This window comes from Recurvomyces mirabilis (assembly GCF_035927965.1).
Source record: "Recurvomyces mirabilis strain CCFEE 5264 chromosome Unknown scaffold_7, whole genome shotgun sequence".
Taxonomy (NCBI): Eukaryota; Fungi; Ascomycota; class Dothideomycetes; order Mycosphaerellales; family Teratosphaeriaceae; genus Recurvomyces; species Recurvomyces mirabilis.
The window spans coordinates 50992-69556 of NW_027041941.1; the positions used below are offsets into that span (position 1 = coordinate 50992).

At 53.6% G+C, this 18565-nt stretch overlaps 7 protein-coding genes across 7 annotated transcripts; 4 read left to right on the plus strand and 3 right to left on the minus strand.

Moving 5' to 3' along the window:
- Positions 1 to 668: 668 nt before the first annotated feature.
- Positions 669 to 4208, plus strand: CDC60 (cytosolic leucyl tRNA synthetase; the record flags this gene model as incomplete). Its single annotated transcript, XM_064835921.1, has 1 exon — positions 669 to 4208. The coding sequence occupies one exon, from the start codon at positions 669 to 671 to the stop codon at positions 4206 to 4208; it is 3540 nt and encodes a 1179-aa protein (XP_064696130.1).
- Positions 4209 to 6272: 2064 nt separating this feature from the next.
- LTS14_003217 (uncharacterized protein) lies at positions 6273 to 6580 on the plus strand (the record flags this gene model as incomplete). The annotated part of the gene is made up of 2 exons (XM_064835922.1): positions 6273 to 6324; positions 6384 to 6580. The coding sequence occupies 2 exons, from the start codon at positions 6273 to 6275 to the stop codon at positions 6578 to 6580; spliced, it is 249 nt and encodes an 82-aa protein (XP_064696131.1).
- A 454-nt stretch (positions 6581 to 7034) lies between these two features.
- LTS14_003218 (uncharacterized protein) lies at positions 7035 to 9031 on the minus strand (the record flags this gene model as incomplete). Its single annotated transcript, XM_064835923.1, has 2 exons — positions 7035 to 7367; positions 7421 to 9031. 2 exons carry the CDS (start codon positions 9029 to 9031, stop codon positions 7035 to 7037), a joined length of 1944 nt encoding a protein of 647 aa, XP_064696132.1.
- Positions 9032 to 9977: 946 nt separating this feature from the next.
- On the plus strand, positions 9978 to 11738 carry LTS14_003219 (uncharacterized protein; the record flags this gene model as incomplete). Its single annotated transcript, XM_064835924.1, has 1 exon — positions 9978 to 11738. One exon carries the CDS (start codon positions 9978 to 9980, stop codon positions 11736 to 11738), a length of 1761 nt encoding a protein of 586 aa, XP_064696133.1.
- Positions 11739 to 11748: 10 nt separating this feature from the next.
- On the minus strand, positions 11749 to 13427 carry LTS14_003220 (uncharacterized protein; the record flags this gene model as incomplete). Its single annotated transcript, XM_064835925.1, has 2 exons — positions 11749 to 12823; positions 12904 to 13427. The coding sequence occupies 2 exons, from the start codon at positions 13425 to 13427 to the stop codon at positions 11749 to 11751; spliced, it is 1599 nt and encodes a 532-aa protein (XP_064696134.1).
- Positions 13428 to 13901: 474 nt separating this feature from the next.
- On the minus strand, positions 13902 to 16679 carry LTS14_003221 (uncharacterized protein; the record flags this gene model as incomplete). The annotated part of the gene is made up of 1 exon (XM_064835926.1): positions 13902 to 16679. One exon carries the CDS (start codon positions 16677 to 16679, stop codon positions 13902 to 13904), a length of 2778 nt encoding a protein of 925 aa, XP_064696135.1.
- A 767-nt stretch (positions 16680 to 17446) lies between these two features.
- LTS14_003222 (uncharacterized protein) lies at positions 17447 to 18164 on the plus strand (the record flags this gene model as incomplete). The annotated part of the gene is made up of 2 exons (XM_064835927.1): positions 17447 to 17600; positions 17656 to 18164. 2 exons carry the CDS (start codon positions 17447 to 17449, stop codon positions 18162 to 18164), a joined length of 663 nt encoding a protein of 220 aa, XP_064696136.1.
- Between the last annotated feature and the right edge of the window lie 401 nt (positions 18165 to 18565).

Genomic DNA, 18565 nt, shown 5'->3' on the forward strand with positions numbered 1-18565 from the left:
CCGCCTCATCCACCCCCTCACCTCATCCATAACCGTACGTCTCGGCCTCCCATCCTCCCCATCAATGAAATCCAAATAAAGCACCCCATACCCCACCACCCACAGTATACTCACCCATTGCACCAACGTAACCCCCTTTTTCCAACCGGGTCGTGCCCATTTTAGTTTTGTGCGACGCCGATAGCGGCGTTCGAGGCGGAATTGGTGTTTGGAGGAGAGGTGGGTGAAGTCCGGGGGCCAGGTGCGCTGGGCGCGGTAGGGGTTTGTCTCGGCTGTGAAGGGGAGGGTACGGGGGATTGTGGGGGTGGTGCGGCGGAAGAGGGAGGTGAGGAAGGTTGTCATGGTGGTGTTTGGTGGTGTTTGGGTTGGGTGATGGTGGAAGGTGGGAGTGGCATATGGATGAGCTTGTCCACTCGAATTCATTGGAAATGGCTGATTTTCATCAATTCCAATCAATATTGCGGAGTGCGGGGGTTAGTCGACTCATCGAAGCTCATGCATATGCCTGCGTAAGGGACAAACAAAAGTCGAGCTTCCAGCCAAAATTCCAGCCACCACCTACAACGCAGTCCCCGTGACTCACCACGCTGCTGTCATACCCTCTCCGCCATATACGGCTGCCAGCCGGCCTTCGCTCCCTTCGACAATTCACTACTCACCACGCGACCATGGCAGCCGTGCAAGCAACACAACAGGCGCTCCAGCCCGCCAGCCAACCGAAAGGCACGATGAAGCTGGAGAATACAGATAAACGGGACACGCTCATAGCTTCGGAGAAGAAATACCAAAAGGCGTGGGCGGACAGCAAGATCTTCCAGCAGAATGCTCCTACGCTGGAGGATGTCCCGTTTCATTCGATAGGGAATCGGGAGATGCATGACAAGTATCCTAAGTATATGGCTACCATGGCTTATCCGTATATGAACGGGACCCTTCATGCGGGTCATTCCTTCACGGCGAGTAAGCTGGAGTTTGGTGTGGGTTGGGCCAGGATGCAAGGGAAGCGGGCCTTGTATCCTCAGGGGTATCATTGCACGGGGATGCCGATCAAAGCGTGTGCGGACAAGTTGGCTAGGGAGATGGAGATGTTTGGGGACGAGTTTGAGCGGTGTGAAGTCTTTCAGGTGCAGGAGGAGGAGGCGGGGAAGGAGAATGGTGCACCGAACGGTGAGCCCGCGGTTCCTGCTCCTGTGCAAGAGACGACGAGAGAAGATGTCACCAAGTTCGCCACGAAGAAGAGCAAAGCTGCTGCCAAGACGAATGTGGCATTGAAATACCAGTTTCAAATCATGCTCGCCCTTGGGATTCCCATCCAGGAGATTAAACTTTTCGCCAAACCCTCCCACTGGCTCGAACATTTCCCTCCGCTCTGCCAGCGTGACCTCACGAACCTCGGCTGCCGTGTGGACTGGAGGAGGAGCTTTGTTACTACAGACGCGAACCCATACTACGATGCTTTTGTGCGGTGGCAGATGAATCGTCTAAAGGAGATGGGCAAGATCAAGTTCGGCAAGAGGTATACCGTCTACTCACCCAAGGATGGACAGGCGTGTATGGACCATGATCGGAGTGCGGGAGAGGGGGTGGGGGTGCAGGAGTATACAGCTCTTAAGCTACGTGTCAAAGAATGGCCTGAAGCGGCGAAGAGCAAGATCCAGGGCAAGGTACCGGAAGGGGCAAACGTCTACTTCGTCCCGGCCACCCTGAGACCGGAAACAATGTACGGCCAAACCCACTGCTTCGTCGGCCCCAACATCACCTACGGTATCTACGAGGTCAAGAAGGGCCAAGAATACTACTTCATTTCCGAACGCGCAGCACGAAACATGGCCTACCAATCCATCTTCCCCGAACCCTTCAAATGGGGCCAATGGACCAAAGTCGCCGAACTCCAGGGCTCAGACGTCATCGGCACGCTCGTCCACGCTCCTCTTTCTGCGCAAAAGGATGGAATTAGGATTTTGCCGATGGAGTCTGTGAAGGCGTCCAAGGGTACGGGTGTCGTCACTTCAGTCCCATCTGACTCGCCTGACGACTACGCGACGATGATGGATTTGGTGAAGAAGGCGGAGTACTACAAGATTAAGAAGGAATGGGCTGACGTGGACATTCTCCCTATTATTGAGACACCGTCCTACGGCAACCTGACGGCGAAGTTTCTCGTGGAGAAGATGAAGATCATGAGTCCGAAGGACGCGAAACAGCTCGCCGAAGCAAAGGATCTAGCGTACAAAGAGGGTTTCTACCAAGGGAAGATGATCTATGGAAACTTCGCTGGTAAGTCGGTCGAAGAAGCGAAACCCCTGGTGCGACAACAATTGATCGATGCCGGCGATGCGTTCGCGTACGCTGAGCCTGAGGGCTTGGTCATTTCCCGGTCAGGGGATGAGTGTGTGGCGGGCCATCTGGACCAATGGTTCATGAACTATGGCACGCCGGAGCGGAGTGGCGACCAGAAATGGCAGCCGTCTGTGTTGGAGCATGTCAAGAACGAGAAGGGAGAGGGGTTGAACACTTTCTCCACCGAAGTCAAGAATGCGTTTGTGCAGGTGCTGGATTGGTTGGCGCAGTGGGCTTGCGCGAGGAGTTATGGGTTGGGGACGAAGTTGCCGTGGGATCAGAGTCAGCTCGTCGAGAGTCTGAGTGATTCCACGGTTTATATGGCATACTATACTTTCGCGCATATGCTGCACAAGGACATTTTCGGCAAGGAGCGCGGGAGTGCGAATATCGGAGCGGAGGAGATGACGGATGAAATCTGGGACTATCTTTTCTGCCGCACCGACTCCCTCCCAGAAAAGATGGTGGGGAAGAAGGAGGCGTTGGAGAAGATGAGGCGGGAGTTCGAGTACTGGTACCCTCTCGACGTACGAATAAGCGGCAAAGATCTGATCCAGAACCATCTGACGTTCTGCCTCTACATCCACGTCGCGCTATTCAAGCCCGAGTTCTGGCCCAAGGCTTTCCGGGTGAATGGCCATCTCATGCTGAACGGGGAGAAGATGTCGAAATCCACGGGTAACTTCCTCACCCTCGCCGACGCAACGAGCAAGTTCGGCGCGGACGCCACGAGGATCGCCATGGCGGACGCCGGGGACGGGATCGAGGATGCGAATTTCGAGGAGACGGTCGCGAATGCGAACATTTTGCGTATGTTTGAGCTGCGGCAGTGGTGTGAGGGGATGGTGCATGATGCGCGCTTGTTGCGAGAAGAGAAGGGGGAGACGTACGCGGAAGTGAAAGAGGGTGGGGAGAAGATCAAGAATCCGGATTCCATTCAACGGACGGGGGCGTTGATGTTCTGGGATGAAATCTTCGAGAATGAATTGAATGGGTTGGTGAAAGTGGCGGGGGAGGAGTATGAAGCGACGAATTATAAGGGTGCGATTAAATATGGTCTTTACGATTTCATTTCCGCCCGGGACTTCTACCGTGAAGCGACCAAAGCCGCGGGAGTGGGGATGCACCACGCCTGCGTGAAAAGGTATATTGAGTTGCAAGCCCTCATGGTAACGGTCGTGGCCCCGCACTGGGCGGAACATGTCTGGGTGGAGGTGCTGGGGAAGAAGGATACAGTCCAAAACGCCCGTTTCCCCAAGGTAGAGGCCACGAAGCCGGAGTTGGATGCAGCGAGGGAGTATGTGAGGACTACGAGCTCTAATATCACTTCTGCGGAGGGCGCGCAGTTGAAGAAGATGGCGAAGGGGAAGGCGACGAGTTATGATCCTAAGAAGGAGAAACGGTTGTCGATTTTCGCCGCGCGACGGTATCCGGAGTGGCAGGACGGGGTGATCGATGTCGTGCGGAAGAATTTCCAGGACATGAAATTGGATGTTGCGGGCGTGTCGAAAGCGATACCGAAGGCGGAGAGTAAGAGGGCTATGCCGTTTGTGCAGACGCTTAAGAAGAGTTTGGAAAGTGGGGTTCCGGCTGAGGTGGTGTTTGAGCGGAAAATGGCGTTTGATGAGGTCGAGGTGCTGGGGCAGATGGTGGCGGGGTTGAAGCAGATGGTGCAGAAGTGTATCGGGGTGGAGGTCGTGGTTGTGGAGGAGGGGGGGAAGAGGGGGAAGGTGGTTGTGGGGTTGGGATTAGGGTTGGGTGAGGGAGGGGGGAATGGGGTGAAGGAGGGGGAGGTGAGGGAGAATTTGCCGCAGACGGCGGAGAATGCTGTTCCCGGGCAGCCTACGTTCTTTTTCGAGAATGTTTAGGGTTGTTCTTATCCGGGTTGGTGGACAGGGGTGTCACGTTCAAGGGGTGGGAGTGTTTGGGAGGGGTTGGGGTGGGTATGGGGAGGTGATGAGGCGTTGAATGTTAATACTCTGGCCTTTAAACGCTGATTTGACTGGCCGTTGCTGTCGGGCATGTATAGTTGAGTATAAGCCATCGCCAAATCAGTAAATGCAGTGTTTCCCACTCCCAAATATCTGGTCCGGGTCCAACCATTCTACCGCATCATTTGCAAAGAAATTCCGACGATCAAACATCTAGACTTCATTTCTCTTCTTGCTTTCTCATCACATACCTTGGTTTGTACGACCAGGGACGAGAGCACGCCCTTGCGTGCGTGAGGCCTGGAGCCATGCTGCTCCTCAGGTAGCTGCACATTCCACTATTCTCACTTTTCATCGAGCTTTGATTATGGGAATATGAAACTCCATGTCTAGTTGGAGCGCGATAAGCAGATACGACCGGCCGCGGCGATGTTTTCAGACTACTAGAGTCTCCAGGACTACGAACTGATGTTCCTGCTATCTGTTCTCCCAGCAATAGTCGCCTCGGATAGGATCGAGCACAGCTAGTCGGGTCGAAAGAGCGGCAGAGCAGCTCTGTGGAGGAAACGTGTGAACCGGAGCAAGGAGTAGTCCAGCACAATATACTTGTAGTAGTGATCGTCAGAAGGAGGGAGTTCGTCAACGGGACCTCGGAAAAGCAGCATGAGTGTCCTGAGGGAGGTCCAATGCTCATGATTGTGGCGGCCCACGAAGAGCCTCGTCAACGGGAGCACAAGCTGGCTCGTTCGGGGTCGATGTTGGATGGGGGTCAGCAGGAAAGCGAGTACATCAGCGGAAGCTCGTCGTAGCATGTTTATGTTCCATAGCGGTGGAAGTGGAAAGATAGCTCCTCGATGCCTACACTGACCACTCTATCTCGGTGTGGTATTGGAGGTCTTTCGACATTCTCGTTCGATTGGATCGCGAGCCACCATGCGTCGAGTGTAGCGGTGGACGAAGCCTCTCGAGGAGTAAGTCGTACCTTGGTGGGAGTACGTCGTAATATTCTGGCTCCTCATCGGCCAGTGCAAGGCTTGGATGATCGAAGAAAGCGGAAGACTCAAGTCGCTGCCATGATGTCTTGACTCGATAATGAGAGCTAGAGATCATCTAGACATGATGTTGACATTTAGAGGGCTGTGGGCTCTGTTATGAGGTCGATGCAGCTGACTGTCACCTCATCGTGCTGTTGCATTGGATGGCCGTACGGCAAGCAGTGGATCATCGAGTGGTATATCGTCCGGACACATCATCTCCACGATCCACTAGCCATAGTGAAACGTTGCCTGTGTCATGGTCCAATACACAGGACATCTAAATTAACGTGTGGAGGAGAAAGGAAAAAATTGTACCGGGAAGAGTGGCGAGACGCAGACCTACGAAGTCTTGGCACGACACCTCACCACTTGTTCTCGATTGCATGTACATCGATTACTACTATGTCTTTCTAACGCCACTCATGCGATCATAGGTACACGAACATAGTTCTCATCGAGCGGACACGTAGATGACTCCCGCCTGTCTCTGGCAACACGGATGTTGCTTACGCCGCAATCGCTCGACAATCCACTTCAAAGCACCACGATGACCGCATCAAGACCGTCCGCTGACGACAAATGATGGCTACACTCTGCAACTAGAACCACAAAATCTCGACGACCACCTTGAGCTCACAGTACGAGCTACCGAACAGAGACGGAGCCGGTGCTGACCATCGCTAAGTGATGCAATGGAGCTGTGTACAAGTCATGTCATAGTGGCTATACAACGCCTCTTTACTGGATATTGTGATCGCGTGCCCGCAAAAGTAGACATATGGCCTATCACGATGGGGCGACTTCATGCGTGAACGTGACGATGGCATGACGCCTGTCGACCTTGAGACGTGGCTACAGGCGTAGGTGGTATATATGCTCCAGCACAACTGCTCGATGCCTGCTCTGTACATAAACACTGTCCCCCAACATCACGCATCTAAACACCACCAAGTCTACCACCACCATGTCTTCCACCAATACCTCTCACGCAACCGACCCCGTCAACGACTCCGTCGGTACGCTATCCTCCTGCTCCACCCTTGCAGCTCATGCTCTTGCTAACATCCCCATCCAGTCCCCGGCAAGGCCCAGGAGAAGCTTCCTGCCAGCGTCGAGAACGCCGTACCAGACAGCATTCACGACACCAACTCCGACAGCTCCAAGTCGAAGTCCCACGCCACTGGCGAAAGCAAGGTCCCCGAGGCCATCCAGAAGGCCGCCCCCAAGGGTCTTGAGAAGGCGCTGCCTGAGTCCATCCACCCCACCAAATAGACGGGCAACTATATATGTCGAGGAGGTTTACCATTGGTATGAATGATGAAGGGATAAATGTACGATAGATGTTTAGAGAGTGGAATTGATCGAGACTTGACCACCACAATTCGTCTGCGCTCTCTTGTTGTCGTCTTAGTCCTACCCTTGTCCGCTTTCAATCAAGTGATGAGGCAACTAGGCTATGTCCTTGACGAACAATCTACAACGCTTGGAGGAGAGAGTTGTGTATTGCGTCTGTCGTCTGGTGATAAGCGAAGCTACAGAAATTCTATGCACATTACCAACCGCAAATGCTTTACGCTAGACCTACAACTACCATGCTCCAAGCGTTACTCGCCATCAAAGGGTATATACTGTAATCGATATGTTCAGCCCATCTCCACTAGCCAACACCCACGCTGCCAAAAAACCGAGTAGCCATCTTTCCATGCTGGACCGATTTCTGCCGCAACTAATTAAAGTCCGCCTGGACGCTTCCATATTGCACACCATCCACCCTAAGCTCAAAGACCAGATTCGCACTCTCGATCTTCATATGCAGTTCGAAGTCCAAGTTATCGAATTCCAGCCCCTTGGTGGTTGTAAGGCGGGTGAAGAGGCTCTTGGGCACGGAGTTGATATCTGTCGTAAGCGTGCAGACTTTGAACAGATCTTTGCCAAAAGCATCAGGTGCCGTATCGCCTTCACACGCTATCAGCTCGTCCTCGATCACCAGAGATTGGCCGGGTCGGAAGTTGCGAGTGTAGTGGAAGGAGACTGGTTGGTCGGCTGAGATGGGAGTGCCCTGAGATTATGGTAAGTATTAGGGTATAGATTTGCTGATGGGTTCGAATTTACCTTAGCGATATGCCACTGCATTCGATCACTAACCATCCACCTCTCCCACAACGGACTCCAATATCGGTCTTCGATTGGATGCTTCTTCTCATCGTACACTGTTGCATAGCTCGTCCCATAATGCCATCGACTCCGTCTCTTCTCTACCATATCGCCTTCGATACCTCTCAAGACCGCCCCTCGCACGACAGCCGTCCAAGCATGGAGCGGCTGCAGTACCTCTACATTCTGCTGTTTGGCGTTCGCCGTGGCGTGCGTAGGAGTTTCAGTATATGGTGGCGGCGGTGCTGCATTGAAGTGCTGTTTTAGACGGGTGTAAAGGTAGTTCGACTGGCCGAACCCTCCGACCAAGATGATGCCTGATACGATACCATTCTTGGCCTTGATCGCCTCGACTTGTCCCTCCACGAGCTCAACGACCTGTCTTATGACCGGCTCGAAGATCTCTTTCACTTGCGCCGCACTCATGATCAGAAACCCACTGTCCAAACCCGCCTCCTCATCATCCGGTAAACCAGGAAACGGCACGTTGACCTCACTGTGCTCTTCCTCGTTGAAGTTGCGCTTTACGAACTCCTCGAAGTATCGCAGACCCATTTGCCAAGTCTTGGGCTTCTTCTCTCGCATATTGTTGTATCGCTCATCACCTATCCGCATCTTGACATGGTCCTCGAACCTGTAATTCAGGAAAGCGGAGCCACAGAGCCCTCCAGTGCCTACTGCGCTCTCTTCCACTCGTAGAGGATATAGACCGGTGACTTGGTATGCGATCAGATCGACCGTCCCACCTCCTGCGTCGCAGACGATGTAGTTATCTCCCAGCTTCAGTCCATTGGGCTGGATAGTCTTCAGGGTGTACACCGCAGCCGCCTCTGGCTCACTGATAAGTTTCAGCTCATGCCTATTACCCATGCCTGCTCTTTCTGCCCCTTGCAATGTAGCGTTCTTCGCAGCATCAGACCATACTGCCGGCACCGTCAAGACGAACTCCACCTTCGTGGACGAAACAAAGCTCTCGCCATACCTCCTGTTCAATGTCTCCATCGTGTGCTCATATATCCGGGTCAGGTAGTCCGAGACCGCATCCATCACAGTGCGATCGCATTTCCGCAGCTGCGCAGCCGTCTCTAATGGCGAGACGAAGTGCGGGAGTTTCTGGTTGCGATCGAGGAACAGCTTGATACATCTTAACCTCGTCTCTTCCGGCTTGAATTGGAAGCCCCATCTCACCGTCTTCTGCGGCAGCGCATCAGACGGACCGTCTAGAGGTGATATTGGCGACGGTTCCGAGGTTGGTATGGGCTCGTATGCGATTTCTGTTGGAACTTTGTCGGACGTGATGCCGTTACCTCCAGGCCACGTCTTGATGATGTCGATGTCGTCCGGTGTTGCGCTGTATGCTGCGGCAACGCCACTGTAGGTTGTCCCGAAATCGACACCTATTACCAGGCGATCTGCTTGTATTGGTGTTTCCGAGTCGGTACCCGCAGTCGTTGGTCGTGAAATGATGCTCTTCGTCTCGGCGAACGATCCATTACTCGTGCCTCCGTTCATTGTGTATGCCGTACCATTCGCATGAGCATTGCTGTGAGTTCGTTGGTTGACAGTCATGATAGTTCGATGAAGGCACAAGATCGGCACAATGGGCGCACAGTCCCGTCTGGTTGAAGACCAAAACTCTTGACGTCGTGTACGCTGGTGAGGTTGTACAAACGGTAGCGCCACTGATGAAAAATCTCCGGTATGTGCTACTCAATTCTCCTGGACAAATCTAGTCGCAACCTTCGAAGACCAACGGCAACTTTTGCACCAAGTCCAATGGCAATGCGAATGTCACCAGAGACGCAACGGGCTGATGCTAGCTCACAATCTTACAAGAAGCGAACCAACAACTCCTCCATACCGCATATGCTCGTGAGCACACCGACTCATGGGTCTCTGCGTCGGCTCCAACAAAAAGTCATCGCAATACATGATCGGAGTCCGGTTGCGCATGTCATCAAATAGACTTCGGTCGATTAGCACCTGGAAAGCAGGGATCAGAAGATGACGGGACGATCTGGGGGCGCCGTCTATTTTAGACCTCGCGTGAGCGGTCTCCTCACCCCAAAGGAGTAATATGACCATCGGCCCATGATACGCCTTGTATTGAATGAATCTCGGCGCGGGCGATATGCCGCGACACTCTGAGGAGGGGAAAGTCTCGAGCATCGTCTTCCCGCGACCGCCACATGGCTAGGTCTTCGAAGAAGTGGGACCATTGGTAGAGTATCCAAACTTTCCAAGCTTTTTTCTCCGTCATATGCAAGACCTCAGGCGCTGGGCTGGCGCTGAGCTGTCATCGGTTGTAAGCTAACTGGGCGGAGCACGAGCGGAGCCGATTCCTTCCCTTGGTGGTCCATCAAATCGCTGCTGATACCAAGGACCTTCCCGCATCAGGCGCATATGATGAAGTAAACTCTACAGCCTTCCGCAGTCGAGCGGTTACCCGAAATCCACGGCGTCTGCATCTCACTGCAGCGAGAGCTCCTCTTTGGGTCTTGCTACGCCTGTAGCCATGGCAGATGACCCCACTCCTACCACTACCGAATCGACAGCCTCACCGGTAGTATCGGTGCCGCCTAGCCGGGACGATATCTTATGTACGAAGGCTGAGGACGCTTCCCAGGATCGAGCTGCTCCGCTGTCAAACGCTCTTACCCACGACTCAGCTGAAAGTGTAGTAGCCACCAACGCCGACAGAACCTCTTCTGTTTCCAGCGACCTGGTAGACGACGTCCGGATGGCTGGTAAATCAAAGTCACGCCAGAATTCTGGGTTGGTGAAGAGTGTGCGGTATGAAGAGGCAGCTGATGCACCCGCGCCCAAGGTCGTTGGAAAGATCGACAAGCCAAGCGAGGCGTTGTTGAATAATGCGAGGGACGACTCTGTCAGCTTGCGGAGTTCGAATGGAAATAAGATCGCCAACTTGAGGGCCGCATTTGAGAATGGATCATCGCCGGAACGATCATCGAGCTCACTGAGTTCGATGAGGAAACGCTTCGGTGGTGGTGATAAAGGTAATGGCGGTTCCGTCAAGTCGAGTGGGCGCCTGGGAGAGGCAAGAGAGGATCTGGAGAAGGAAAGAGAGCTGAGGCAGAAATATGAACAGAACAGTGGAGTGTTGGAGGAAGAGACCGAGAAGCTTCGACATGTGTATGACCAGAAGTGCACATTCCTGGTCGAGGAGGCCGAGCAACAGCGGGTTAACTACGAAGAGAGGTATGCTCAGCTCGCGGAGAGCACAGAGATGCAGAGGCGATCGTTGGAGGAGAAGGTCGCTGCTCTGGAAAGGCAGGCGGCCGAGCAGCAGGTTGCTTGGGAGCAAGAGTTTGCCTCCGTAAGGCGTGAGAGAGATGGTCTGCACATGCAGCTGCTGCAGCAGACTCCACCACCAGAAGACCTCGAGATCGGCCAAGCAGTGACTGGAGATGAAGTGACTTGGCTCAGACGTCAGCTAGCTGACTTGAAGAAGACAATCTCAACGTCGACACGGATGGATGGGCAAGTCACAGATTCAGTATTTGCGCAAGAGACTGGCGTGTTACACCACGAGCTCCAAAACTGGATTGTCAACAATTTCCGACGAGCACGAGGAGACGTCACCGCACAAGAAATGTGCGACAAGCTGAGCAACATCGAGCTGACACCCGGTCAACGTCATCAACTACGACCAATGTACGCTGCCTATCAACCAGCCGCAAAGCTATCCATGTACCAAGCCACTGCGATCTCCCTGCTGATGGACATCTTTGAAGACAATTCCCTGTACGGCCTAGCAGAAGACGTCGCCTGGCGTCAGAAGCTCTGCGAAGCCGGCAACGGCCTTGAAAATGTCCTGAGCCCAGTAGCGCACAATAAATGGCGCGCAGTAACCCTCGATGTCATCCGCCAGTCCGAGGGCATGGAGGACGTGATTTCCACAGCTGCGAAAAAGGTGGCAGAGAAGATCTGCCACGCCCTCACCATTCTCTCCGAGGTCGAGGGTACCGTCACAAGATTAGCGGTCCTGACTAGTATCGTCACCCGCGCGATTGAATTACAGCATATTTTCCGTGTGCAAAAGGCAGGATATCAATTCGATCTTCCTTCGACCAACGATATCTTCCACCTGGATGTCATGGAGGACATTGCCGTGGAAGCTGATTCGCCGGGCGAGCATATGGTCCGGATTGTGAAGTGTGCCACCTTCCCTTCAGTGCTCAAGGTCGGCGACGAGTATGGCGATAACGTACATTTGACGAACGTCATCTTCCGGGCCAAGGTCTTCTGTGGCTGAGAGTTGATCTTCACATAGTGTTCTCCCTCTGCCGCATCGGCCCACGGTTCGTCGCTGTTCCGCCCGCGTTTGCTCGCGATGCCTTCGGGGTTGACTGATCGCTAGAGTAGTCTTCGACCTCAGCGCTTTGAGCACTGACGAGTGTTGCACGCGACACCTGGAGCCGGTCTGAAGGTCGCCGGCTGCGAATGACTTCACCATCAACCAGCCGAGACTCCCACTGGGTGTCTTTGCTCATGAACGCCTCACGCCTCTGCAGGACAGTTGCGGGGCTCGGGAAAGTACTGGACAGCCCAGCAGAATGCCCGCGATAGTAGTCTTCAGGCTCGGTGAAGTCCTCATGCGGTGGCGATTTTGGCTTAGGCGAAGCATGCTGTCCCTCTGGTGTCTTGACTTTGTTCAGACCAAGTCGCTCGACGTCCGCCTGGAGCTCGCTCAGAGAGCCCTTGAACACCCGTGGCACGTTGCCCGTGCTCGGCTTACGCTGCGAAAGGCGGCCTGCAGTATTCGGGACTTGCCTTGGTTCTAGATTGGAGATGCCTAGGCCGGTGGCCGACTGGTCCGCCACGTAGCCGGTGCTTGACACTGTTGCGCTCCGGGCATGACCTCGCTGGCTGACTTGATCCTCCACTGCTGAGAAAGACTTGTAAGGAAAGATGAGATGCTTGTTGATCCGGACTACAGCAGGTGCAGATTGTTGGACTGGCTCGTCGACTTCTGGGATCTGGAATGGTAGTGGGGGTAGTACAGGCGGACCATCCAAAACAGACATGATTGGAAGTGTCTTCGGAGTCTTGGCCTTCGCGATATCCACTGTTAGGTCCGGCTTGCGATCTTTACGCGGCGAGGACCTAGTCGCTAGGGACGCTTCTCTTGCTTTGCTTAGCCTGCCGTATTTGTTTTCGATACCCTGCGTCACCTCGTCGGCTGATTGGCTGATCTCATAAATAGTGTCGATAGCTTCTTGGATAGCAAGCAATTTTCCATTGACACTCCACCCAGGACATTCCGGTTGAACGTGATGAAGCTGCAAGAACTCCCCATATACTGCGTCGTAGAAGTGAGTTGCCAGATGCCGAAAGAATCTGCAGTCGTTACCAGTTGGAACGTGCAACATCCTGCTCAAGGTCAACAACGACTCACGAAAAAGGAACAGTAGACTGACCTCAGAAGAGCATCCGGCTGCATAATCATCATTTTCTCCTCCTGCGTCCCCCTGAGCACCTTCGCCAGCCCATCCAATTGCTCCCCAATGGCCTCCGCCCGATCCGCACGCATACCATAGTGCCTCTTCAAAACAACGCAACCCTCAACCACAAAGCCCGCATGCTGCCCCATCCTGTGAATGACAGAAACGTGAGCTGACTTACTTTGAATGATACTATGCAGGTCCTTTCCCATGGCGGATATTAGAACAACCATGCGGTAAAGCATGGCGTGGGTCTTGGTGTCGATGGCACCTGAGGCATGATGGGCGTCGAGGAAGCGGATCACGAGGAGCTTGGTATTCGTCGGTGATGGTGGCGGTGGTGAGCGCAGATTTACTGCTGCTTGCGATGTGGCGAACATGGTGACGGTGATCACGGCATACAGTGCGATGGTCTGAAGGTAGAGTGCCGGCCAAAGTCGTGTGAAGTAGTCAAGGTGTTGAGAGAAAGGTCGCACGAGAAAGGTATCAAGGAGGTCCATGATTGTCGGTAAAGTCGGGACTTATCGCAGCTGTGTAGTGACGTTAGATCCAAGGTACCAGGTTGCGAAGAAGGAGCGGTTCGAGGTTTGCAGGAGCAATGAAGCGGTGGGAGACAGTATTTCTGTTCTTTGTATCTCTGGTATGGCTGATCCTGCGTCTAGAAACTCGAAATGTGTATGTATCTGCTTTTTCTTCAATCTCTGCTCGGTCTCAGCGATGCTTCATCTTCGATAGGAAATGCAGTGCTAATGCCACAGAGAGGTCCGCAAATTCCCGCTTTGGGAAGGAACGACCTCGAATTCTGCTTCGAAATAGTGGCAACGACAACCCACATCGCGTCCGGCGACAATTGAGAGACCATGAGCATGTGATGAAGAGGCTTGACATTACAAGAATATGGATTCTAGGACAACCGAAACCAACGCCACGCTAATCCAGTAAAGGTACCCCTCAAGACCACCACCACCCCCATCTCACCCCTCCTTCCCCTCCCTCTCAATCCTCCTCATCTCCATCTCCGCCAACCTCACACAAATATCCGCAACATCCTGCCCAACCTTCCAAGTCCTAACAGTAACCCCCTTGGGCTCGAGCTCCCTCCTCGCCTTAGCCAATCTCTGCATCCAAAGGATTTCTTTCTTGGGAATTCCTATATCCCCCGGACTGCTGGCTCCGCTCTCGTCCAGATCCCAACCACCAGATAGTCTGTTAGAGGACCTGGTGCGGGAGAAGGGGTAGCCGGAGATGTTACGACGGATGGGGAGCGGTGGTGGTGTCGTAGTATTACTTGAGGCTTTGTCCGGATTCGCACGAGGTGTGGTGGAATCGTTGCGCATTTCCTCCATCGACCGTGTTGAGCCACTAGACAATGAGCGGGTAGGTGAGAGATGGCCACTGCTGGAACGGTAGTTATCCATGCTCTGGCTGCCATGCCAATAGGCACCCGCGGCGGTTGCAAGGCGTTGTGTGATCTTAGGTCTGGCGGGAAGAGGCGGACGGGCCTTACCTACGACCGGTGAGTCCTGTCCTTGGACCTGCGAGAGTGGGGAGGGCTGGTGCGTTTGAAGGGCGGGTGGCGGCAATGGCGAAGGCGGTCGTGAGGAGCCATCTGTTTGTGGTATGATGGAAGTGAGTGGTTTGACCGCAGACGACGGCTTCCTGGGTCGAGGCGGAGGTAGCTTGAACTGAGTGCTATTCGGATGTGCTTGCGTAGGTGTGGCCTGAGAATTAGGTGAAGGGCTGCGCAGCGACTCCGGCTTGGGAGGAGGTGAAGGTGACGGGCGCTGTCCATTTGCAAGTTGCGATGAGGCAGTACGTAGAGGTGGCTCGAGCCAGGGTCGTGTAGGTACAGGCTCACTCAGGTCGATCAAATCTTCTTGTTCTGGTGAAGCAGTCATGGTTCGCTCAGGCTCGATACGGGTGTTTTGCGTGCGGCGAGGTTTCGGTGCGGGTGGCCTCGTCTTGCGATCCAATGTGCCATCGTAAGGAGTGTCAGGGTTGATGTTGCGGCGCGCATTGCGCGTCTCTGCTTCCATGTCTGCTAAAGATGCGGCGATGGCGTAATCTAAATCAGCATCGTCATTGCGTATATCGTCCGGTCGTGATAGTCGTTTGGAGACCGCCAATGTATCTCTACTCGGCTGTCTAGAGTGACCACGTGAGCGCTTACCCTCGCTGCCCGAAGGTGGCATCGCGGAGTCGAAGTACCCTGTCCGTGCAGTGGTAGTGACATCTCGAATGAAGATACCAATCACCCGCCCAGGATTCTCCATCGCAGTATCAGTGTAGACCTCGAGATCCGCCTCACCGCTGTCGCCGACAAGGATGAATTTGCGGTCGGGAAAGTCGCGCAGAATCTTGTCGATAGACGATTTCTTCCGCTCAGCGACAGGCTCAAAGATACCAGCGAGAATGCCATTGTAATGCTTGAGATGGAAGGTGCCTCGCGGCAAATGTGCCATCTTGAAGTAGCTTGTCAAGATCGGGTACATTTGCCACGGCGAATTCGAAACATAATGCAGCTTAACTCCCATGTCGAACATCGTGTTGTACCATTCTCGCACGCCCTCGATAGTCAAATCGCCGAGCTCACGAATGAACGCATTGCGCACGACCTCAGCGATACCAGCACTGATCGCCGAATGCTTGACCGTGTCGTCGATGTCGCTGATCAGGCTCACACCTTGAGGCGGTATCACGTGCACCTCTTCCGTGGTCGAGAGCTTATCTGTGGCCAAGACACGAACATGACTTGGCGTGAACTCCAACGCTGCACGGCAGGTGAAGTGACCGGCTGGGTCAGTATAGACAGTCATCTCGCGTGAATCAGCGTCCCCATAGAACATGAGCTTCACAGGACTGTTCTGCAGGCCATTATGCATGAAAGGCTTCGCGCGCTGTAAAAGGTGCGAGTTGGCCATAGTAAGTTCGGCAGCTGTCATCTTGCCTGGATGTGCCCAAGAAGCACGCTTGTGAAGCGGCTGAATGATGGGCGACCCACTCTCGGATGAGAGGGTGCTGATTGTAGACAATCTGTTCCCACGATCTTTGCCATCGGGAGAAGTTGTCCGGCTCCTACTATTGAAAAGGCTGTCGGCATCACCATATTTACTTAGATCTTCGGTGTAGACTCCTCGTTGCGCATTTCGTCGTTCCATCTCACCCCGCTGCACTATCTTCTCCGCCTCCAGATTGATAAGGTCTTCTTCTTGCTGGGACAACCTTTCCGGACTTGACGAGCGACTCGAGGGCTCGTTTGGACGACTCGCAGGTGGCGCAGGAATACCAGCGAATTGTCGGAGTGCCCCTATTGCTAGCCGCTGTCTCCGTGTATGTGGTCCACGATGCGGCACATACACCCATCCACGAACATCCACATCCAATATAGCAATTTTTTCCTCGTGCTTCTCCCATGCTTTCTGCCAGTATTCCTGCTCTGTACGCGGGTTTGGGATGTCTCTGAAAAGCTTGCTCTTGACATGCTTCCTGGCATAGCTCGGGAACAGAATCAGCTCCTCGTTACCACTACGCACGACAGCTGCATCTGCAAAATAGCCAGGCCCGTCCTGATCATGATGACGGCCAGCTTCTCGCCCGTCGTTATCGCCGCTGAAATAGCTCTGCCTCATCTCATTCGCTGCCTTGAGATATCCTGCAAACTTCTTCCGCCTCGAGCCCTGGCCTAGGGCCTCAATCCGAGGACTCGTCGGCGCGCTGTAGACCATACTGCTGCTGCTCTCATTGTGAGCCATAGTTCGTGCCCGCTGCACGAGCGCACCATCTTTCAGCAACCGCGGCGACGGAAAAGCGAAGCCTCGTCTTCTGAGACTAGCGAAGAGAACGTTTGCTGCAGGCTGTCGGCGTCGGCGAAAGCGTCGAGCAATCAAATAATGCCAGATACGTGAGTACAATCGTTCCTTCAGGGCTGGTAGGTAGAATTGCTGGAAGTTCCACAAGCGACGTTGAGTTCGTAGGCCAACATTATTCAGAGTAGAGCGTAGTGGAGACGCATTGCGATGGCTACTGGGTTCCTTGGCGAGGCGGAAGAGATATGAGCGCCAAGAGGGAGCCACGGTGTATTATAGACAGATAGGTCTGTACAGTACAGTACCTTCTTCCACACGATGTTTGAGCTGGGCCAGTGAGCATGAAACGTGCCTACGCGATGAACAAGGTTGGAATTCTGGAAGCGGCCCACGTCATCCTTGCCGACACACGATACTGTACATCTCGAAGGCAGCAATAATCATTACTTGCATTAAGCCCACTTTCAGTGACATCTACTTCTCTCCGGATTTGCCCAGCAATCGAGAATCAGTATCGAGTCGTCAAGGCAACATGTATCGGCAAGAATGTCCTTTTGACACGGCGAAGTGCTACGAGGACGGATCGCGATCACGAAGATCAACTAGCATCCGTGCACATACAGTAATATATCCTTGTCAAGCGCCATGAGCTTGAGACATCACGGTTGCAACCTCATCTCATACTGTCTTGAATTTCCTACTCGTCTACAAACATGACAGACTCGAGGTCTCACGCCCATACTACGACCAGCGGTGGCGAGGCTAGCTGGTGGACCCACATCGTTCCAGCTGCACACGGCTGCGCCTTTGAGGTGAAGAAAGGCGACCACTTCCGTATAGTGGATCTGTATGGCGAACAAGTCGTTGGTAGGTGGATCAGTCGCCACCAGATGTCGCTGAGCTCACATCACGCCATCTACAGATTTCGCAGCATGGACGTGCAATTCCGATTTCAAGATTAATTGGGACGAAAAGCTCTCGATGGCCTACACTCGCTATCATCTCTCGGGCGTGACACCTGCCATAGGAGAATGCCTGTGGACGAACAAGGACGAACCTATCCTGCAGATAGTTGGCGACACAGTCAAAGTCCATGACATGACTTTCATGTCTTGCTTTCCAGAAATTTACGCCAAGAAAGGCATACATGACCACCGCAGCTGCGCAAGCAACATCGCCGAGGTGATGAGACCTTATGGTATGAGCTCCTACCTGGAAGTTACCGATCCATTCAATATCTTCCAAAATACTCCGAACTACAGCCTCAAACCACTAGGCAGCAGTAAGCCAGGAGACTACATCGAATTCAAAGCCATGCAGGACTGTATTTGTGCGGCGAGCTGCTGCCCGTACGATCTGGACGGTTTTAATGGAGGAAGAGTTACCGATGTTGCTGTGGTCACTGGTTTGAAGTCGGCATCGTCGGCATAGTGTGGACTGGAGGACTGAGGACGGGGGCCTGAGAAGGTCGCCGAGACGCCATGCTGAACGAGAACGCCACTTGTATGGGTACAGCTGACGCGTGACTGTATGTCGTTGACTATCAAGTCTCTTGCAGATCAGCGTCTTCTGGGCAAGTGTCTTGTGTTTGAAAGACACATGGCCGCCTACGCGGTTGTGATGTCCATACTATCAGCAGATACTGATCACACCACAATGTCTGCAACAGCTGAAAATCGTTCTGGCCAACTCAATCGAGAAGATACTAGTTGGTAGAAGAAAGATCTTGCTGATGTCTCGCAGATAAATGACAAGCAAACTCGCCTGCAGCATCGACATACCCATTTCTGATCTACCTTTCCCTCACAATGTCTCATTTGCGAACACAACAT